Raw genomic sequence first — 24,216 nt, forward strand, 5'->3', positions numbered from 1 at the left:
CTGGTCTCTGCTAGCATGATGATAAGAAGTTGCAAATCTTCCAATGTTTCAAAGTTCACAAGATCATCATCTAGTCAATGAGACAAGAGAAAGACAGAGGCTCTCTCCTTCCTTTCCCTGTCTCCCTCACCTTCCAGTGGCTTGGGTGAAGCTGCTCTCTCCTCTAGGCTTGCCTAGCTGCCTCACTAGAATGCAAGTTTCTCATGAGTAGGGTTTGTTTCATTCATTGTGTGATGTTCCCAGCACCTGGCATGCAGCAGGCACTGGATAAATATTTGCTAATTAATTAATTGGTCCTGGGGATGCATGGTGGCCAGAATAAAGGAGCAGAAGTTAAAGGGAGTTTACATTTGCTGCAGCACAGTGCCATTGATATTTTGTGCGTAGGTGATGTGGCAGACATTGTTAAGCAGTGCTAGGGCTAGATAATGGGGCGCCAGTGATGTAGCAAGAGTGAGGCAGACCAGATAGCCAGACTGGGTGTTACAGCAATATCTATAAAAGACTGTCCTACAGCAAGAATTCTGAGTAGACCTGTGGAGTATTTTTGGAAAGACATGAACCAGAATGCGATATGATGAAAAGGTACAGATCAGCTGAGATTTTTCCCTCTGCTGCTTTTCACTGTTTTGCAAGGCAATATGACTTGCCATCTCTCATATATAGTCCTCCATGATGTATTGCAATGAACTTGAACTCTAAACTAAAAGCTGCCATTGGCTGCCACCTCTTTCAATTTGGTGAACAGATTGTGTTTGTTGGTTGATATTATTCCTGGGGTCTTTGTCGATTTCATTATGATAATTTGTTTTATATCAGTTAAACTTCATTAAGAAATTACAATTAACTCAGTCAGCGTATTTGTTTTCTTTCATCCAGTTCATATCTTTTTAGAGTTAGGAGCATATTTAAATTGGTCAGGTTGGGGTCATTGTCGTTTCATGGATCATCTTTTCATTTTTTATTCTTCATATCAGTTTTCTTGATAATCTGACTCCATAGACATGATTTCCCCCTCCCCCATAAGTACTCAGGTATTTCTTCTCTGTTAAGGTACAATAAGTTCTATTCATTCATTAATTTATGCATTAATTTTATCCTTTCATTCGTTTGTTTGTTGTAATTTGTCCCAGCCTTTCACTATGTCCAGCACTTTTTCTAAAGGTGGTTAACTTGGGGGTAAAGGGGAAGGGAAGGAGCTTAGGGAGGAGGATCTGTGAACTTCTTTTTAAAATTATTACAGAAATTATATTTTATATAAATTATATTATATAAATTACATTTTATAATTATTTCAAAATAATAATTTGTTTCCTTTGTAATCTTATGTATTTTATTTTATGTATTTAAAAACATTTTTTTTTCTGAGAAGGGGTCTTCAGGCTTCATCAGTCTGCCAAAGGATTCCATAACAGAAAAAAGGTTTAAAACTCCTCTTCTACTCTCTTATTTAAGAGACAATTCATGATATATAGGTTCTAGGTTTCTGAATAATCTAGAAGCTTTTTATCCCAGTCTTTTTTTTTTAAAGCGTAAGAAACCACTAGTGGATACAGATAAAAAATATATAAAACAAAATGCTTGTAAACACAATAAACACAACTAAAATTATCAGCAATAGCGAAGTTTGGTTTTTAATTGGACCGCAAGGCTATATAAAAATCATATAAGCAAAATTTTTTTTTGTAATTAGATGGAAAGAAAGTCTTATAAAAACAGAGTGTATATTTGTATTTGGGTAAAAATCTTAATGTAAAAATTGAATGACTTCATATGATGATAAAAAAAAGATCTGCTTGAAATTATTGTATATTATACACACTGGAGACACAAAGGCCTTCTCACTAAAGCATGTATAAAGTCCACCACTAGTCTCCGTTTCTGTTAGAAATGGTCTTACAGATGTTACTTGAAGCAGTAAGTCACACAAAAAAGTTAAAGGGATAAGACTTGGCAAAGAAGCAAAAACTATCTGTTTGCAGATAAAGAGATATGTCTAGAAAACCGAAGATACTCAGCGAATAAATAGAGATAAAAAGATAATTCAGCAAATCAGTAGAGGAAAAAATAAGGTCACAAAAAATCTGCTTTTCTGTAAATTATTGATAAAAAAAAATCAAGAGAAGTCAATTGTTACAGGATTACCATTTACTGTAAGCTTACTTTCATACTTTGGTGTGTCTGTGATTCCACTGATGTGAGAACTATCACCAACAGCGCAGAACACAACCTGCCCATCACCTTATTCTGGGTAACTGTTATCCAGGTCCTTCTACAAATTCTCCATAAGATGTCTGCCAAATGTGTTGAGAACTTTGCTCTAGATTTCTTGACAATTTGGTGAATACTAATGTGTACCAGTGGTACACATGGCCTATATAGCCTTTTCACAACATGATTATTCCATATCTTTTTTGAATAATATGATTCATGTTACTTCTCCTTTGAGATTCTTTGTTGATATTGCAGTCCTCTCATTACCATAATGCTTCTCTCCATTGCCCACTAAATGAAATACATCTTTACTCTTTCAGTGTCTATGGTAGTCAATATCCAGGTCACACAAGCAACAAGAGGGAAGACTAAACATTTTTTATGATTCCCACATCCTCTAAAATCTCACAAATATAGAAAATGCCAAAGATAAAGCAACTTCACTTATCTCTATGATCTAGGACACTCAAAATCCAAAAGAAAAGAGTTTTTTTTTTAAAATCCATGAGCCATGTCTTCATTGAGCTCACTCAGCACTGTCCAACTCTTAACCTCCCACTGCCAGCAGCAAAGCTGCACTGGTTGACCCAAGGACCCAATTCATGGGCCTGCAACAAAACTCAAGGACCTGACACACAGGATTACAACAAAACTCTACACTTCACTCTGGTTCCTCCTTCGTGTTTCCAGTACTGTGGAGATCCCAGCTCCAAACTATAGAAAATTACTTGGTCTATCTCAAACAACTAGCACTAAGGTGGCAGCACTCCAGGACATGGAAGTTTACTGGGGCCAAGAAAGACACCTAGTGCCAAGGCAGACAGCATTGTATTTTCAAAATATTTCTGCAGTATGCTCTCCTATAGAAAAAAGAACAGAGGCAAAGGGGCAGGGAACTTGCGTCTGGGCTTGAAACAGACAACATGACCTATACCTTCTAGAAATGCAGAGATTCAAAATATAGAAATCAACTGCATAGCACCAGCAAGGCCATGTTCTGAATTGTAGGTGTAGGACCAGAAAACTAAAGGAACAGGAGGAGCAGGACAGGACACTGGAAGGACATCATGGATGGGGGGGTTTTTGGAGGGGGAAGGGAGCTGTAAAGCACTTCACTGCTGGAAGGGGAAGCACAATATTCAGTACTGATGACCTAAAAGTCACTTGGAGCAGAAACCTAGGACAGTCATTTGTGAATTGCCCACTGTGAAAGGGGACTGAGGCACTTTGAGACTAACCACCATCGGAGAGGAGAGAATCAGAAAAAGAGCAATAGGAGAAAATAAAAGAGAAATAAAGACGGAAAATACCAAAGATCTTAGGGGAAGAAAACTCAAAGACCTTGAACATAAATAGATAAACCAACAGAGAAAACATTAATAACAGGAGGAAATACTGTCTCCAGATCTAGTAAGTGAATTTTGATATCAATGAATAAATACTGCAAAATTAAGTTAAATGACCCAACATGTAATGAGACAGAAGAACCTATGAAATGTGAAGAGAACATGGAACCACAGCATGCTGTACCTGCATAGTTCAAAAGAGAAATGACAACTGTGAAAGCAGAATTTATGGCCTGTACAGCAAAAATAATTGGCAGAATAGAAAAACTGGAATCTGTGATGGCAAGTCACACCAAAGGAACAAAAAACTAAACAATAACTCGGGAATGCAAATACACAGAAGTTAAGGACAATCTAGAAGAAGAGAAGCAAAAACAATAACACTAAAAGAAAATATGCTTGCTATCCAAGCATAACATATTGATCTTGAAGACAAGACATCTAGAGAGAGTCTAAGGATGATGGGCCTCCCAGAACAACATGACAAGATAAGAAACCTGAAAACCATAATGCAACAAACAATACAAGTGAATTTTTCAGGACTTCTGAGCACAGAAAATGAAATGCTAATTGAAAGAATTCATAGATTACCTCCAGAAAAGAAATCAAGGCTTCAAAGTCTAAGACAGATACTGGTTATATTTAAAATATTAATTCATAAACAATGAATTCTGCAGATGACCAGGAAAAAGACTTTTAAATATAAAGGAAAGGTAATACACATAACACAAGACTATTCTGAACCCACTAGAAAATAGAGGAGAGAATGGAATGTGTTCCAAAAAGCAATAGAATTCAGGATGTAGCCCAGCATGACCTATCCTGAAAAGCTGAGCTTAATTATAAATTTTTAAAAGATGGGTATTCAATAATAAAAATGTGTTTGAAACATTTTAGAGAGAAAACTAGAACTAGAGAGATTATTTGCTTCTTGAACACCATAGAAAACAAAAATTCAAGATGGATGAGCAAATGCAGCAGCCATAGACAAGAACAACAGAGTGTTACCTGAAAAATGTATACAAGGAAACAGGTGAAAGGTTTCAGGTGACAGACTTTAGTTTCCAAGAAATAGTTTGGCTAGTTTGACTCATCACCAGCTTTACTTAAAGTTGAGGAATTTAGGGACCACAGCAACTCCTGATGATGACTTTGTAAGCTATAAAAGGGTTTGAATATTTTGTTGCTGGAGAGCATATCAACACTGAAGAAATCACAGGTGCTTGAAGTATTTTCCTTAACAACTCTGTGAATGCTTTTTGATAAAGTAGGATACTGCCCAAGTTTGGCTTTTGAGTAAAGATGAAGGTTTGAATGTCAGAGTAAAGTTCTCAACTAGAGAAATGATGCCTTCTTAAAATACAATGACCAGTTTCCCAAAACAGCCAAATCTTGACTCCAAAATGAGTTTCTCTGAGAAGATGTTTTCAGGGATCGGTACTCCATCTCAGAAGGGAAACATGAATGTGAAGTTTCTTGAAAGAGTAGGACTAAATGTATGACCAAACAAGAGATAGAGAGGATCACAAGAAGTAAAATGGATAATTTTGATTACATTTAATTTAAAAAGTTTTGCACAAACAAAACCAATGCAGCCAAGATTAGAAGGAAAGCAGGAAAACTGGGGGGAAATGTTTGTACAGCAAATTTCTCTGATGAAGGCCCAATTTCTCAAATATATAGATAACTGAGTCAGTTATAAGAATGCAAGTCATTCCCCAATTGACTATAAAAAGGCAGTTTTCAGAAGAAGAAATCAAAGCTATCTATGGCCATATGAAAAAAGGCTCTAAACCATTATTGATTAGAGAAATGCAAATTAAAACAACTAAGGTACCACCTCACCTATCAGATTGGCTAATATGACAAAAAAGGGTAATGACAAATATTGGAGAGGATGTGGAAAAAATTGGGGAACTATGCACTGTTGGTGGAGTTCTGAACTGGTCTAACCATTCTGGAGAGCAATTTGGAACTATGCCCAAAGGGCTATAAAACTGTGCATATCCTTTGACCCAGTAATACCACTACTAGGTCTGCAACCCAAAGAGATCAAAGGAAAAGGAAAAGGAAAAGGACCTATATATACAAAAAATATTTGTAGCAGCTCTTTTTATGGTGGCAAAGAATTGGAAATTAAGGGGGTGCCAATCAATTAGGGAATGACTGAACAAGTTGTGGTATATGATTGTGATGGAATACTATTGTGCTATAAGAAATGATAAACAAGATGGTTTCAGAAAAACCTGAGAAGACTTATATGAACTGATGCAAAGTGAAGGAAGCAGAAGTAGGAGAACATTATACACAGAAGCAGCAATATTGTAAAGATGATCAACTGTGAATGACTTTGTTATTCTCATCAATAAAATGGTCCAAGAGAATTCCCCTCTGTTGTCTGATTCTTCTCTGTTGAGCTGCTCCTATCCAGTTTCTAAGACTCTTCAAAGGGAGTGTTATCATTCTTTTATGTGACTCCCTTGGTGTGTCACACATTTAGACTAATCACTGCATTCCTTCTTCTTTTGTTAGTCAGGCCCATAGCTATACTTGGGTAGCACAGAACAGTCAAGATTTTTTCCCCAATCATTCTCACTTCTCACCCCCACCAGAAGTTCCCTTAGGTCCACTTGATATTTAGGTTAGTAAATGCCATTAAACTCTAACCATGCTTCCTGGCAGCTAATGCTAAGGCCATGCAACAAACCTCAAGGAAGTATTTAGCAATCCTGGAAGAATCTGGACAGAGTCAGCGACCTTTGGTTTACATTCCTGCAGCTAGATCCAGGTAGCAAACATCATGAATGTGAGAAGGCTATCAATATTAACTCCTATCTTAACATCAAATTCCCTAGCCTGGCATTTAAAGCCCTTTACTATGTAGCTCCAGCCTCACTTTCCAGACTTGTTTCATAAACTGGAACTGTATTTTCTTCCTTCCTCCTCCCCACTCCCTATTTTTGGTCAGCAACTTTAGCATTCATATTAATGACTCCTCTTGACAACTTGATCTCCCTCTTTCCCAGCTTTCTCATCTCCACCAAACTCCTCTAGTTGGTTCCAGCCACACACCATTGTGATCACACATCTAATACAATTGTACAAAATATAGAGTCCAATCAATCAATCAATGAGTATTTTTAATATGCCTATTATGTGTCAGATGTGGTGCTCTATGCCGGGTATACAAAGACAAAAATAAGACAGTCCCTGATTTCAAGGATTTTATGTTTGATCAAGGACATCATGTACACATATACAAAAAGTACATAATAATGGGGGAGTAATAACTGGGAAATCAGGAAACAACACTTGAAGGGGATGGCACTTGAGCTGAGCTTGAAGTCAACTATTGGTTGCAAGAGGTAGAGGTGAGGAAGGAGATTATTCCTGGCATGGAGACAGCCAATACAATGCCATGAGGTAGGAGATAGATCTGTGTTAGGAACAGCAAATAGGCCATTTTTACTGGAGTGTAAAGTATATAAACTCTAGAAGTATAGACCTGAATAAGGGGGTGAAGAGTCATCAGTGCCAAAAAGAAGAGTTCTCCTTGTATCTTGGTTGGGGTCCTTCATTCTTGAAGATGACCAAAATGACATCACTATGCTGGAGTCAAAGTACAGTGTATCTGATTATGGCTGAGCAGTATGAGTTCAGAAGGCTCTACCACTGGCCGGGCACAAATAGTCCATATGAACATTTGGAATGGAGATGTCTCTAAATTTGTCCCTGTCACATTTCCTTCTAGCTACTACAATTCTGCTTTGCTCATAGAGTGTAGCACTTTCTTTGACACAGGCACACCATGGTGGGTGGTCCTTTGCCAGTGTCTCCCCTATCACACAATGGATTCTAAAGGAAATGGGGAGCCAGTGAAACTTCTTTAGCAGATGAATGATATGGTTAGACTGCAGTGTGTATAGAAGTATCAATCTGGCAGCTATGTGGACAGATTAAAGGAGGGACATCTACGTGCCAAGACATCAATCAGGATTGCCCTAATCCAACTGAGAGATAATGGGAACTGGCCTAGAGTAAGGCAGCTGGTGAGAAGAGAAATTTTTCTCTTATATTAATAACTGTGATCCTTCCACCTTTCCCTCTCACCTGTGAAAAACCTGCCCTTCGCCTTACCATCTGCTTACTTAACGTGTCCTTATCTTTTAATTAAAAAGATTATTCTGGACTTAAGGAACACTCAATAAAAATTATCATTTCCTTATACAAAATATAGCAAATGAAAATTATGTGTGAATTATGTGGAAAACTGAATTTCTGCTATATACAATTTATTTTACTTTTTAAGAATTTAGTAAATTCAGTGTTACTTTTAAAACTGTCTTGTTCACTTGTTTCCTTCTGAATTCCTTCTTTTGGCTTCGTCACACATACAAAAAAAATTTTTTTAACTGCTTCAACGATTCTCTTTTATTTTTTTTTTACTGGCAATACTACGACTAGTCCTCTTCTAGTTCCCCAACACATCCACCTGTCCCAAACCCATCTCCTACAGAAAATAAAAGGAAATATGAACCACTTCTGGGCAGCTAAGTGGCGCAGTGGATAGAGTACCGGGCCTGGAGTAAGGAAGAATTATCTTCTTGAGTTCAAATATGGTTTTGGAAACTTGCTAGCTATGTGATTCTGGGTAAGTCACTTAGTCCTATTTGCCTCAGTTTCCTCATCTGTAAAATGAGCTGGAGAAGGAAATGGCAAGCTACTCCAGTATCTTTGCCAAGAAAACCCCAAATGGGGTCACAGAGAGTTGGACACCACTGAAAAAATGACTGAACAATAACAAAAAACAATAATGGCGCTTCTAACAAATATGCATAATATGGAAGTACATATTTAGCATGCTTTCTTATCAGTCCTCTGGAGTAGAGGTTGACCATTTTCACTATTAAATTACTTATGTCTTTCAGAGTTATTTTTTTTACAATGTTATTGTCTTAACAGTTTTCCTGGTTTTGCTTACTTTAATCTGTATCCATTCATATAAATCTTCTCAGGTTTTCCTGAGAAGGTTTTCCTGAAACTGTCCTTTTCATAATTTCTTATGCTGAGACAATATTCAATCATATTCATATGCCATAATTTGTTTATCCATTTCCCAACTGATGATCACCTCCTTAGTTTCTGGTTCCAGTTCTAGAAGCAGCTAGGTGGCCCAGTAGATATGATATTGGACTGGAGTTAGGAACACGATTTCAAATCTTGCCTCAGTCTATTAATAATTGAATGACCTTGGTCAAGTCACTTGATCTCTATTTGCCTCAGTTTTCTTAACTGTAAAATGGAGATGATAATCAGCATCTACCGCCCAGAGTTGTTTGTGATGATCAAATGAGATATTTGTAAAGCACTTAGCACAGGGCCTGACACACAGTAGGTACTATATAAGTGCTTATTTCCTCCTCTTGTTTGTTGAAACAAGTATATCTGTTATAGATAGTTTTGTACATAGGAGTCTTTTTCTTCTTTCTTTGATCTCTATAGACCTAGCAGTGGTAATAACACAGCTTTATCTCCCCAGTCTATCATCCTCACTCTGTCTTTACTTGTCTCTACTTCACTTTGACCCTCAGTGTCCATTAGGATATCTGCTTCCTTAGAATCCCTTTCCTCTCTGAACTTCTATTGAGCCTAACCTTTGAATCCATATCCCCTATCACTTGACTCTCCCTCTCTTGATCCAAAGCTTAAGAGCATCTCAATAAAATCATGAAATGAAGTGTACTCTGTCCACATGCAGATTCTTGGAACATAAGTACTGCTCAGTAATCCTTCTTGCTTCTTATCCACATATCTCACAACATGTGTTCCAAACTTTTCCTTTCTCCCTTCTTTCCCAATTCCAATCCCACCTCCACACTTTCAGCAAATGACCTAGCAGCACATCTGGCTCATTGAGAAGATTGGGGTCATTCATGATGAACTTATTGAATTTTGCTTCTCAAAACTTTTCACCATTGGGTAGGGGGATGGAGGAGAGGAGAACACTTTCCTCCTTCCCTCTGGGCACAATAAAGGAGCCATACTTACTCCTCACTAAGGCTAATCCTTCTGCCTTCACTGCTTTCCACTTGCTCATGAACTTAATCCCAGTAGACATCTCTTCTCCTGTACTTAATTCAATTGAATTCAGCAAGCATTTAAATGATGCCCAGTAGGAAAAATCAGGAGTGGTAAAATGCCCTCATCTCCATTTCCCCTAACAAATTAGAAACCAGGGTGGAAAGATAGTTAAGAACCTGATGGTGAAGGGCTTGAAATACCAACTGGAAAAGTTCATAAATTTATCCTGGAGTCAATAGGGGAGGGGAGGTAGTGTGGTGAAGTGGAAAGAGCACTGAGCTTGGGGTCATAGGACCTGAGTCCAAATCTTGGCTTAACTACTTACTACTTGTATGACCTTGGGCAAGTTCATTAATTTCTCTGGGCCTCAGTTTTCTCTTCTATAAAAGTGCAGATTGGACTAGATGACCTCTAAGATTCCTTCCAGCTCCAGATCTCTTGAGTTTCTTGAGTAGGGAAGTGTCATATACATCACAAGTTGTATTATTACAAAGGAACCATTTTGGGGCAGCTAGGTGGCACAGTGGATAGATAGATCTCTGGCCTTGGATGCGGAAGGACCTGAGTTCAAATCTAGCCTCAGACACTTGACACTTCCTAGCTATGTGACCCTGGGCAAGTCACTTAACTCTGATTGCTTCACCAAAAAGCCAAAAAAAAAAAAGGAACCATTTTGTATTACTTTAAAAAGTTGCACTAAAAATCACCACAGATGTCACATTTATGCTTTAGGAATGGCAATCTGGCAGCTGGAAGATGGAATGTCAAAGGGGGACTGGTGGCAGAGAGACAAATTTAGAAGCTTTTGCAAAAGTCAAGGCCACAGATGATGAAGGACTGATCTAGGGTTCAGGCTATAGAAGTATTATGGAGAAAGAATGGATAAGATTTAGCCACTGATTGGATATGGGACATGAGAAGCAATAAAGAATCAAGAATCTTCTTGCCTCTTATCAACCTTATTGCAAACCTGAGGGACTGGAAGGATGAGAGCGGCACTTGATAAAAATTGGGGAAGAAAATCTATGATTCTGGAAGCCTCTGATTTGAGACTGGAGCTCTGATAAAGAGATGAGGGTTGAATATGTAGATTTGGGGTGTGTGGGGGAGGTCAATTTCATAGAGATCAATTAAACTCATGGTAGCTAATAAGATCACCAAAAGAGAGTGGTTAGAGAGGAGAGGAAATGGGTTGAGAGCCCATACATTCCCATGTAGAGATGGGAATGGATTATGATGCTCCAAAGGAAACTGAGAACCGATCAGTCTGACAGGAGAAACAAGAGAAAGCAGTGTTACAGCAACTCAGGGAGGAGAGTGTACAGGAGGAAGAGCTAGTCAACACTGTCAAATTCCTTAGAGAACTCATGAATTTTCATTGTTCTCCTTCTAGTGGGTCTTTTGCACAGAGGTCCCCCATCCTAAGAAAGTTTTCCCTTGGCCCTTCTTTCCCATCTAAGTAACATCTCATCTCTTCCCTCCCTTCTACTGCTAAACTTCTTGAACATTTTGTTGATACCCATTACTTCTGCTTCCTCACTGTGTTCACTTCAACCCCTTGAAATCAGGCTTCTAGTCCCACTGTCTGCTAGAACTGCTCTTCCTCATTGTCAAATCCAAAACTTTGGTGGGGAAGAGTCTTCATCCTGAATGACTTCTCCATGGCTTTTGACACTGTTGACCATTCCTTTCCTTGAGAAACTCAATAGTCTTCTGATTTTTCACCTTCCTCACTACTTCCTTCCTGTATCCTTCATGGGCTCCACACCCTTCCCTTGACGCCTTAATGTGGGCATTCCCTAAATGTTTTCTCTAGGTCATGTTCTTTCTCTATACTCTTTCCTTTGGGAAATTCATTCACTTCCATGATTCCCACTGCCACTCCTTTGCAGATGACATGCAAATTTCTATTTTCAATCCACACATTTCTTCTAGGTTCTAGAAGTTTCACCAGTTTCTCTAACTCAACATAGCTAAAATTAACTTAAAATTCACTTCACTCTTCATGATTAACCAAATCAGTTCCTCCCAACTTTACTCTTTTCCCCTCTGCTACCATTAACCCAGTCTCCCATGCATATAAACTTGGGGGTACATTTGACTCTCCTTTTCCCAACCTTTATAGTCAATCAGTTACCAAGTCCTTCTAATTCCACCTCCATGGCATCTCTTGAATCTATACATCCCTTGCTATTCCCACTGTTGCCATCTCAATAGCACATTCATAGACTATTGAAATAATGTTCTTAACAAGTATTCTTCATTCTCTCTCCTACTCTAGTCCACATTCCATACTTCTGATTAAACAGTCTTTCAGATTGCTAGACATGATGGCATCACCCCTTCTACGCAAAAACCATCTGTGACTCCCTATAGGCTCAATAGTGACATTTAAATTCTTCTTCTTCTTCTTTTACATTCCAACACTATACAACCTGGCATTACCCTACCTTAGTTTCTTTTTTTCCCTCTTACTTTCCTCCAGGCATTCTTAAGTCCAGCCATATGAGGCTACTCTTAGTGCTCCAGACATTCAGTGAGCTTTCCTGTTTCCATTCCTTTGTTCATGCTATTTCTTTTTTCTAGAATCCACCCCAGCCCCTCTTCATCTATTGAATTCCTCTCCGTGCTTTACAACCCATCTCAAGTGCCGCATCATCCAAGAAGCCTTCTCTGACCCCCATTGTTGGTCATAACCTTCCCCTTTGGATCACAAGCTGGACTTTGCCGACTCTAATGCACTTAAATAATATTATGCATAGGCTGTGCCAAAAGTCTTGGTGCAGTTTTAAGCTGCTAAGGCACAACTGCATTAAAACTTTTGGCATTGTCCTCATCCACATTAGCCTAATTTATTTTTATTGAATTTTGATGAATAATTTATAGGTATGCCCTACTAGACTATGGGTTCTATGAAAGCCCAGGTCGTGTCATATCTAACCTTCGTACCTCATCCTTCACCATCGCTACCTACTTTAGTGCTCTGTAAAGAAGATGTACTTGGTAAATGTTTGTTGAATGTCATTTATTTTTATTGAACTTTGAAGAATAATTGATAGGTGTACACTAAATGATGAATTCCAAAATTCCTTTATCTGGTCATCTTTTTATCATTCCATCTTTCCCTATGCCTTAGAACCCCTAATCCTGTTCTGTGACCTCCATTACTTCACCTTCAGTTTTTTCCCAGGCCTTCACCCCAGCACTGGCTATATTCTCCTCCCTTCCCTATCCTAAACCCTTGGTGAATCAATTCAACTCTAAAGTATCCTTTAGTCTCCAATCTCTTGCCCCTTTGACTCATCTCTTAGATGGGTCTCCAGATCTCCCAGATAGGAAGAGGGAGAGAGAGAGGGAGAGAGGATTCCTAGACCTATATACCCAATTCTATTCTCTCTTCTAAGCTCCAGTCCTGTATCACCAAATGCCTTTTGGACTTGTTGAACTTAATGTTCCATTAACATCTAAAATTCAACACATCTAAAACAGAACTCATTATCTTTCCCTCTTCTGATCCTCCCTATTGCTGTCAAGAGCATTATTATTTTCCTAGTCATGTAGGCTTATAATCTCATTACCCTCCTTGACTCCTCTATCACTCAACTCACAGGTCCAATATGTTGTCAGATCTCTTCATTTATGCCTTCACAAAATCTCTGTACTCATACAGCCACCATCCTAGTGCAAGCCTTCACCACCTTTCACCTGGACTACTCCAGTGGTTTTCTCATTGTTCTCTCTGCCTCAAAATTCTCCCCACTCCAATCGATCCTCCACTTAAGTTGCCAAAGTTATTTAACTAATGCCTAAGTCCCAAATACATCACCACTCTCTCAATGAGTTCCAGTTGCTCCCTACTACCTCCAGGATCAAATATAAGATCTTCTGGCATTTGAAGGGCTTCATAACCTGGCCCCTTCCTACATTTTTGACATCTTCCACAAACCATGATCCAGCTATGCAGTCCTATTATTTTCACTCGAACAGCACAATCCATTGCCCAACTCCGTGACTTTATTCTATCTCCTGTTCCTGGAATCCTGGACCCCCTCCCTTCTTCCTCTAAAATTGCTCGTCTTCCTTCAAGACTCAGCTCAAATGCTGCCTTGTACAGGAGGCCTTTTCAAGTACCCCACCCCTTCTAGCTATTAATGCCTTTCCCTCTGATATCACCTTAGAATTTCTCTGTATATATCTTGCAGCCCTAGGTTTGTAAAGAGTTTTACTTATGTTATCTCATTTGACCTATGCAACAACAGAATAACCTATATGATTTGAGTACTATAGGCACTAGTATACCCATTTTACAGATGAAAGCCTGGAGGAAGTTCTCTAGTACATGGGTTGGATCCTTTATGGAGAATTCTTGAGAAGACAAGTGCCCAAGTTTTACTAAAGTAGAAAGTGTGGAGGGGTAATTATCTGCCCTGTTCTAGGAAATACCCACCCACATTTATAGGAATGTTGATCCATTAGAGTATATAATCAATAGAAGAATTATTTGGGGTTGATTAGATGACTTCTGTGATCTTTTCTGACTCCTTATTTCCCCCATTCAGTTCAGTAATTCACTTCAACAAATATTTGTCTAGAATTTGCCAAGTACTGGGGATGGAGGGATGAAATAAGACATGATACCTGCCCTCAATAATAATAACAACAAACATTTATATAGCAGTTAAAGATCTGCAAATCTCTATTTCATTTGATTCTCACAACTATGAGGTAGGTGCTACAGATGTCATTATACCCATTGTACAGGTAAGGAACCTGACATAGAGAGATGAAGTGATCAGCCAGTGGTCACATAAAGGTAGGCTTTGAACCAGTTCCAAATCCAGCTCTCCTGCCTTTCCTTCAAGAACCTTACAACTTAATATGGGCTCAAGACATGGACTCTAAATATAATAAAAGCCAAATGTGGTAAGTGCAAAGGAGGGTATTATGAAAAATTTGAGGGGGGGGTCACTTTAGTTGGGGAAATCAGGGATGGCTTCATGGAAGAGGTAAGTCCTGCATTGGGCCTTGAAGTAAAAAAAGGGATTGCAAAGGGCCGAGATGAAGAATGGAAAGAAAAGAGAAGTCCATGATAAACATGGTGGATTGCAGAGGTACAGGCATGGAGAGAAGAATGTGCAGGCTGAGAGGTGGGGATAGGGAGTTGACATTTGTCTGGAACCGAATGTAAAGCGGAATTATGTGTGAAAAGTCTGAAGTGGGACATTATAGCCAGATAGTAGAGGATTTATACTAGATTCAGTAGGCAGTGGGGAACCACTGAAAGTTTCTGAGCAGAGGAGTAACTTGATCAAAATAGTGAATTAGAAAGATGACTTAAGCTATGTTGTTAAGGATGGATTGAGATGGGAGGCAGGAAGTCAACTCAGAAAGCTGCAATTTGATGTATACATGGACTAGGGTGGTTGAAAAGGGAAAAGAAAGGAAGAGATAGAAGCTAGAGACATGGAAGTAGGATAAATAGTACTGAATAACTAATTGGACTTGGGTAGGGTAGAAATAAGAGGTAAAGTCTAAGATGCCTGTGAAGTTTCAAGAGTGAAGAAATGGTGGTGTATATCAACAGAATTGGGGGATTTAGGTGAAAGGTCAGGTTTTGTGGGGAATAAGATAAGTTCAGTTTTGAATGCCTTGAATCTGAGATGCTGGCAGAATATCCAGGGTGAGATCCTGTCAGGCAATTAGAAATATGGCATTAAAATTATGGGTACAGATCTGGGCTGAACACATAAATTTGGAAGACATCTGCATATTGGTGATAAAAGAGGCAATGGGAGTTGATGAGATCACCAACAGAAAAGGTTGGGTTGAGAGGTCTCCTCATATACTGTCATAAAAAAATAATTTTTAAAAAAAGATACTGAAGACAGGTCTCTTGGTGATCCAATTGGATTGATGTCCCAACTACAGCTGTCCCCATATTCTAAAATGGTAAGAGAATCAAAGTAAATTCTATAGGTTTTAAAGGGTTCTCAAAGGAGGACAGGAAGTTGTGGTAATTTTGAGCACTTTCAATCTGTTTTCATCTGTTTCACTTAATATGTTATTTCAGTCTTTAAAAGAGAAGAGATGATCCTCCCAGTCTTCATTTGTTAATGTTACATTGTTGGAGATAGAATCATCAGATTTTAGAGTTAGAAGGGAACCTAGTGATTATCTAGTCTACATCAATCTCCTAATAATAATATTGTTACAGATGAGGAAACTGAGATGGGGAGGTATTAAATGACAACCACCACCACACAACTATTTTGTCTATAACATAAAGTTCTGTTTTGATACAAATGGTGAGTTCCCCTGTAATCTCAACATTCTAATTTTTATTTGGCATTTGTTCCATTTATTATATATACATACATATTTTAAAATCTGTACAGAGTAAAATACAAAATAAAAATGTTTCTTTATAAGTTATACCATTAAACAGCTACCTCATTTTTTTAGTTTAAAAGCCATCACAAAAAAAACCCAAATCTAGTCAGTCCTTCCTTAGTGTCATTCACAATAACCTTGGTATAAAATATCCATACAGCACATGTGTACAAAATTGTGCACAGTTCATAAAAGCTGTTCAAAGACAGCCAAGTTTGGCCAAAAGTCAGAGGCTTGGCCTTTCCCTCCATCCACATTTCACATTGCACCCAGAACCAAGGAGCCTTGTAGCTAGAGGTGGTGCCGCCCAGGGAACGAAAGGGGGTTGGTTAGAGAGTGCTTGACGTATATAATATGGATGCATAAATTATAAAGAAAAAAATTTAAATGCATATAAAAATATAAACTACCTTTTCTCTTCCATTAGACAATGTGTTTCTCAGTTCAGAGCAGGCTTGAAATCTGATACAAAGGATCTCAATCCTTGATGTAGGGAATGCCTTAGTAATTATTGCTCTGCCACCACCACCCTCCAACCCCCATCCCAGTTACTGTGCTGTGCTTACTAATGTAGTTGTGAAAGGAAGGACCTAGGCACAAATGGATATTGTAGGGAGCAGAAAGGATGCTGAGTTTGAGTGGGACAATAGGTGTAAGTAACTACATCCCAATCTGCTTCCGAAATCTCAGAGATACACTGGAAGAGCCCCTCTCCTCTTCAGGCTCCACTCCCCAGCCCATAGAGATGAATATGTTTTGCAATTAACAATGAATTATAGAGGTCTTTCCAACTCTGCTTGTGGGCCCAGAATTTAATTAAGCTTGTGTTATTGTTTGAGGTTGAGAAAGTAGTAGGGAGGAGAGAGTCTCCTAAGAGAAAAGTCTCCTAAGAGAAAATAGATCTGCCTATCTTCTGCGGAAAGGAGGATTGAATGGCAGGCTTTCTTTCTGTGGGAAGAGACTAGTAAAATAGGGAAAACTCCTGGCTGATACTTGTGGGGGGAGGCAGGCTACTTGGAGGTGGTACAGCGGCCTCGAAGGGGAGGGACTCCCACCTCGGGATGTGATATCACTTTAAGAAACCCCGTCTATTTGTCAATATCGTCCCCTCTTTGGCTAGGGCCTTCTAAGAAACCGTGATCTCTTCCTCTTCCCCCTCGCCCTCCTCCTCTTCGTCTTCCGAGTCTGAGAAGTCCGATGGTTTACTGGGGCTGCTAGAGTGGGATGGGGAAGGAGGCGGCTGGGCTGCTAGCCTGTCTCGGAAGTGGAGGTGCTGTGAGGAGCGGTGGAAGGCCAGCGAATGGCGAGGACTGGCCGGCCCCAGGGCTGAGTTCTCGTCCTCTTCGTCTTCTTCCTCGTCGTCGTCTCCAGGGCATTTCTTGCCCACGTCACTGAGGTCCGGGTGGGGGTTGAGCTTGGTGGGTAAAGTCTGTTCGCGACAGCCTCCGTTAGACAGGAGCTCCCTCTCTTTAGAGTTCCGCCACTTCATCCGACGGTTCTGAAACCAGATTTTCACCTGTGGGAAGAGAACATGAAGAAGGAGGGTTAGTTAGGTTGTGCTTCTAGGAGAGGTAGAAGTCCTCCGGGAAGGTCATCCGAGAAAGCTCTCCAGAGGGGGGGAAAAGGGAAAGGGGCATAGGAAGAGAGACAAGCTGGGAAAGGGGGGAGGGAGAGAGAAAGAGAGGGAGCATGGAGAAAGAGCTGAAAAAGAGAAGGAAGGAGGGAGAGAGAGAGGAGCTGGAAAGTGGGGTGAGAGAAGGGTGGCAGAGAAGGAGGGAGGGAGGGAGGGGGAGAGAGAGAGAGAGAGAGAGAGAGAGAGAGAGAGAGAGAGAGAGAGAGAGAGAGAGAGAGAGAGGGAGGCTAGAGAGAGGGGACAGAAGGACAGCTGGAAAGGAGAGGGGGAAGGTACAGAGAAAAGAGAGGACCTGAAACCTGAAGCAGGGCAGTGGGGAGAGAAGCTGGGAGAGGGGACATGAAGAGGGCAGGAGGACCTTGACTATTTTCCCCTGCTTTCTTCCCCCCCTCCGCCTTCAATCACCAATTCCCACCACCTCCACCCCACACACATTCCTAATCTCAAGGAGAGGGGAAAAGATTAGAATTCAAGGGAGAGGAAAGGAAGAATAAAGAAGCTATGGATCTTTATTTTGAGTTGGAAAGAACCTTGAGGATTATCTAATCCAGCACTCATTGTAGAGAAGAAAAACAGGTCCAGCTCTGTCACTGGTCTAAGGGGTTTTTGTTTGTTTGTTTGTTTTGGGCAATTGGGATTAAGTGATTTACCCAGAGTCACACAACTAATAAGTGTCTGAGTTCAGATTTGAGCTCAGGTCCTCCTGTCTCCAGGGCTGGTGTTCTATCCACTGGGCCATCTAGCTGCCCCCTAGAGTTTTTTGTTGTTGGTTTTTTTTTTTGAATGAGGCAATTGAGGTTAACTAACTCACCCAGAGTCACACAGCTAGTAAGTACCATGTGTCTGAGGCTGGATTTAAACTCAAGTCCTCCTGACTCCAGGGCCAGTGCTCTAGTTAGTAAGTTAGTTAGTAAGCTAGTTAGTGAAACACACAGGACTACAACTTTCAAATAGACCTTAGGCTTGTAGAGAATCTCACTCCATCTCCATGTCATGGGTTTCTCTAATACTTTGATAGTCTGCTCTAATACTGCTAGCCAGTAAGCCAGATTTACCACTAACTCTCCACTTCCATTACTTGTTTCTAGGTCTTTTTTCCATTGGATGGAGAAAGGAGTTGGGGTTCCTGCTGCTCCTGGTGGCAAGAACCAGCAAACAGAGCCAAAACAAGCACTGGAAAGAGCTGGGAAAGCTACCGCCACCTCAACTTCATCTCCTTGCTGACCCACCCTCTCCAAAAGCATTGCTGGTAGTGAGACTTCTACCCTGGATCTCACTACCTCCATATGAGAACGTCATTCTCTTCCCCTTTCTTTTTCACCTAAGTGTAAATATTCCCAATCAGGGTTTTACCAGTGACCCTGAAAGACCCCCTAGGTTTAGTTTCTTGGTGCATCTCCAGGGTAAGATGGGCTCTTCAAAGTGCTGGGTACCTGCAATCACTCAGCTCCAGGTGTCCTGCTGATTAAAGTAAGAATTGCTCTGGTTTGGGTGTGGGGCCCTGAACTATAGGAAGGGTAATCAATGGGATCATAGTAATCATGGCATCATTTTTGCCAAGAAAACCCCATGGATAAAGTCATATGGAACTGGAGAGACTGAACAACAGTAACAAATCATGCAGTCAAAGGGTTAGGGGCAGAAGAAACCTAGGACAGTCTAATGACCAGATTTCAATGCCTTTATTTTACAGTTGAGGAAACCAAGGCTCAAGAATGTGAAATAACCTCTGAAGTCACAGAGATAAGTATTTGGCAAGGCTGAGATTCGAACCCAGATCCTTTGACTTCAAACTCAGAGCTGTTTCCACTGCATCACTATGTCTCAAGGAAAAGCACCGACCTGGGTTCATATTCTACTTTGGGCTATTACTACCTGTATGACCCTGAGTAATTAATTCACTTAAATCTCCTTGATCTGAGTTTACTGATCGGTAAAATGAGGAGATTGGATTAAATGATTTCAAAGGTCTCTCCCAGCTTTGGATTTCTGACCCTATGAAAGAAGGAGACCAGAGAAGGGAATAAAGAACCCCTCCTCCTCACCTGAGAGTCCTTCAGGCCCAGCTTGGCCGCCAGCTTCTTCCGGTCAGGTTTGCTGATGTACTTTTGCTTCTGGAACATCTTCTCCAGGGCTTTCCGCTGCACATCAGAGAATACTGCCCGGCGAAGCATTCCCCGCCTCGGTTTGCCCCTCGCTGCCAGAGGCCAGGAGAAAGTGCCAGGGATGGGCACTACTGAAGACGATGCTACCAGGAGTGAGGGAAGGAAAGTGGCAAGTGAGCTAGGGAGCAGGATCACCACTAGCGAGGCGCTTCCTGGACACCAGCTAGCCTTTTCTCTCCCTCTTTCCCGTCCCCTCCCCCAGCTCTGCTTACAATTCACTCTTCCTCAATTCCTCCCTTCATCTGTTTCAGTCCTCGTGTCTTTTTCTACCCCCTTCTTTTTACTCCCTTTTCTACCCCCATTTCTCTCTTTTTCTCTCTCTCTCCCCCCTCTTCTTTTCTTTCCCTCGAGACATATATCCCAAGTGAATAGGCCCAGCACCACCTATAAACCTGCAATGGTGAAAAGCGCTTTCCGCCCAAATAACTTTGCTTTTCAACCGTAATAACCAGGATTAGATACGACAACTGAAACGTATAAAATAGTTTCAATAGTAGCCTGTTTTGTTTTGAATTTCAAAGAAAGGAAGAAAAAAGGCTGAGGGCATTAGCTAAGACAGAGGTGAAATAAAACCGCCTTTTCCCTTAGCCCTGAACCCCTGGATTTTCCGAAGCTTTTATCAGCTCCTTGGCTTCTGCATTCTTCAGATGAAAATTAGGTGCCTTCACGAATGGGGGGGGGGAATTCTCTGGGGATGTAGGGGTTTTTTTTAATCAATCTGTATTCATCTTTTAAAATATTAATCTTTCCTCCCTCCTCCTTTACAAAACTGAAAGAATTCTGTCCAAATACATGAAAAGTGGCAGCTCATTAGCACATCGACCGGTTCCCAATGGGTATTGGCATGATAAAAAGGAGAGAGTTTCTCCTTTAAAAAAAAAACCCTCCCGAGGAGAGACAGAGATTCTAATGAAGCGTGAATGGTAATTGTGTAGTAATGAACTAACAGAAAAAGGCTGAGGACAAGCAGCTAAAGCCATATATTATTGGAACAAAAGAGATTTACACTTTCAAACTAAACACAACTGCATGCCAAGACCATTGGGAGAATACTGATGGCAGGGGCTTCTCTTCCCCGAATCATTTTCATTAAATGGACATGAAAAGCTATTTATAAACCTCAAGTTGTTATTGTTAAGGCTTTGAGATGGGGCAGAAAGGGAGCAGATTCCATTATCTCCAGCATGAATGAAAGTTTTTGGGGGGAGTGTTAAATTCCCCCACCCCCTTTTAAAAATTAATCGCTTGTTCTTTTTGGTCGTATTAGGAGATCGAGAGATCCGTGTTGCGTCCTTGCCCTCCCCCATAGCTAGCCATTTCCCACTGAAAAGCTAGTCGCCATTTCCCACTGAAAAGCTAGTCTCCATTTTCACGTTTTACTCTGAGTCCAGACCTGTGTGCACTAGCAGCTTCTGTGCTCAAGGTGCGGCGGCACCTCCCTCTGGAGGAGAGCTTTACCTCGAGTTTCCCCATCTACTTGCTTCTTATTCTGTATCTTCCATGTTCTTTTTATATTATTTTCTTTGGGGTGGGGTGGGGATTGTAAATAGGAAGGAATACTGGAAAAAAGCAGAATGGGGGGGTTGGGGGATCTCTCCCCACATCCTCCTGACTACACCAAACACCCCACACAACGGAGCACTCCATGTGGTCTTGTGAAAATACTGAAACACTGAATGACCCTTAATGGGAAATTAGCCCATGGCTGGTAAGTGTCTATCACCAGCATGGTAGAGTGAGTGCCGGGTCTGTGTGTGGCTGCCCAGAGGGAGCTGACCAATTGGTCTCGGTGCTGAAACCTTTGTTGGGAATCATGGCAAAGTGCACTGACTCTGTGGGAAAACGGCGGCCGTGAAGAGATGCCAACAGCTTCTCAGTGAGAAGGGAACCGCCTCAAATTTGGACCATGACAATTCCTGCTAATTTGTAGAGCAGGGAACTGGAGCAAAATGTCAAGCAGTCACTGCTTGTGCTAAATAGGGCATCAAATTGGCGCGACTGATTCTTGAATGTTGTACTCCCTCCAACCTCTGAACCAGAGCATAACCTCTAGGAATGGACGGAGAAATATTACTTAGGGATATGAAAAGAACGAGATGGCTGGCGTAAGAGAATCCAGTTAATTTTCATCAAGAAAAGTTTGAAACTTACCTGGGAAATAAGATGATCTGATAAAAGGCTGGAATGATCCTTCGAAATAGGGAAAGGAGAAACTCTTAGGAGGCACACTCTGGAGCAAGGCAGGGGAAGTATCTGGTAGAAAAAAAGGAAAGGGAGAGAAGGAAGGAAAGAGAGGAAGAGGGAGGGTGAGAGGAAGAGAAAGAGGAAATTGAGGGAGGGGGAGGGGAGGAGAGAGAATATTTAATAATCAAGTTTATTCGTTAAGAGCAAAAAAAAAGGCATGACGTGATTAAATATGTCGTGGATCCTGCAATTCCACCCCACCCCACCCCCAAGACATAGACAAATTAAATCAAACTGCTTTCTGAATTTATTCGTGTTTGTCATCGCTCCTTCCCCTCCCCTCCCCGAAGGGTTGCGTATGGGCTGAAGGGAGGGAAACAGGATTGGAGTAAGGAGGGGAGGGATTATATCACGTAGTACATCAATTTTTATCATCTTGTATTTTAAAAATCATCACTTGCGCAAAAGCATGGGAAAGAGGACCATCTCGCCAGACCCTGAGAAAAGACAATGGAAGAAAGAAAATGTCGGCGGGGCTCTGGCAGCATTACTTTTGCTCAAGATCTTGTGAAATATAAGGAGAGATCCCGGTTTGTATAGGGTGAGGCTCCGCTCAGGTCCTTTAAGGTTTCTTGGTGCCTCCCGGCTCTTGAAATAGCCCAGTAGTGAAAACTGGTAGCGAAACTGACGTGGACGAGGAGAGGAAGCAAAGCTTGTCTTTGAATGAGGACTCAAGCACTAAATCAGCAGGAGGAATCATTCAAGACTCCCCACATCCTCCACCTTTCTACGGAGTCAGGACCTCGAATGCGTCCTTCATTCTTGGGCTTGTTGGTCACTTACCCGTTCTAGGAGACGAGGACAGGATGGCGTTCACCCCGAACTTGAGGAAAGTGGCTTCGTTTGCCTGAGAGGCAGAAGTCTGCGGGGAGCACCCTCGCCGGCTGCTGGAGGCGGAGGAGCTGACTAGGTCTGAGGGCACTGTGTCAGTCATGGCAGAGGTGGCTCCTGAAGTTGGAGGGGACAGGCTGGGCTGGGGTGCGCTCCGGGGCAGATAACTCCCCGGCCTACTGATTCTGATCAGATCTTCCACCAAGAAGCTGGAGTGGCCAGAGAAGGCAGACTGCAAAGACTGAGGCAGCGTTAGCGTAGGAGTGGGTCTCAGGAGATTGGGGTACACTGCTGGAGGAGCGATGAGGCTAGAGAACATCATCTCAGTAGCCTTTTCTTTCTTTTCTTTTTAAAAAGGAAATAATCGTATTCAACGTGCTCAACCGGAGGAGATTTCTTCACTGCCCCTCCCACCCTCACTTCTCCTCTCCTCCTTTGCAAACTTCTTGAGGGAAGATCCAGCTGGCGAGGGTGACAAGAGGTCTACGTGGCCCTTCCTGCTAGATGTTGGCTTTTATAGTGGTCAATCCACTAAAGCTCTTTCAAAAGTGACAGCTCGAACAATGAGGTTCAACAAAGTTCTCCACTTGAGCTTCATTCATCGAGGGGTTTGGTCGCTCTGATTGGTGCAGGGGTGCAATTTATGATTGGATTAGACTTCATAAGCAAGCGATGCACAATGGCCTGGTAACAAAGAACGTGTAGTCATCAATTTTGCATATTGACCGCCTCTTTGGAATACAGTGTTCCAAAGGATCCCAGCAGGGTTTTTGTTCAGAAGCAACACAGGCTAATTAAATGCCTATTTAAAAGTTTCCAATGACATTATTTTTGCCTCATAGAAAAGGAATTATTTAAAGAAAACACTAAATTTATTTGCTGCTCCCTCCTGCTGAGTTTAGAATATAAATAAATATTCATATAGACTCATCTGCAGGTTGGGGGGGAGCTATAAAAATACAAATTAAGAAATGCTAAAGTAAACTTTTTCACAGTCCTCCTCTCATCCCAGCAGAAGCATAAACTAGAAATGAAACAGGGAGGGCAATCAATGTGTGTAGGGTATTATAGGTCGAAAATGCTACCCCTACAGAAAACCTTTAAATGCATATTTTGGGGATAGGGAGGTAGGCTATTATGGATGTTGGACGGAGGACGAACTTTGATAAATCTAGCTCATTTACCCACAATGCTGTATACAACGTGTGACATTCTCAAACTAGCAAATTTGCAAAGCATTCCAAGCTTAGCTGGAGGTTCTTGGGACGAAGGGCAGTGCAGCCTAAACTTTGAAAAGCAGAATAGTGCACTT

The 24,216-nt window shown here is 41.1% G+C and overlaps 1 protein-coding gene across 1 annotated transcript; it reads right to left on the reverse strand.

Moving 5' to 3' along the window:
- Positions 1–17,157: 17,157 nt before the first annotated feature.
- DBX1 (developing brain homeobox 1) lies at positions 17,158–23,226 on the reverse strand. The gene is made up of 4 exons (XM_021001894.1): positions 22,857–23,226; positions 21,981–22,082; positions 19,710–19,912; positions 17,158–17,547 (listed from the first exon to the last, which is right to left on the reverse strand). Exons 1-4 carry the CDS (start codon positions 23,224–23,226, stop codon positions 17,158–17,160), a joined length of 1,065 nt encoding a protein of 354 aa, XP_020857553.1.
- Between the last annotated feature and the right edge of the window lie 990 nt (positions 23,227–24,216).

Source organism: Phascolarctos cinereus, unplaced genomic scaffold (genome assembly GCF_003287225.1).
Source record: "Phascolarctos cinereus isolate Bilbo 61053 unplaced genomic scaffold, phaCin_HiC Scaffold_9;HRSCAF=440, whole genome shotgun sequence".
In the NCBI taxonomy this organism is placed as follows: Eukaryota; Metazoa; Chordata; class Mammalia; order Diprotodontia; family Phascolarctidae; genus Phascolarctos; species Phascolarctos cinereus.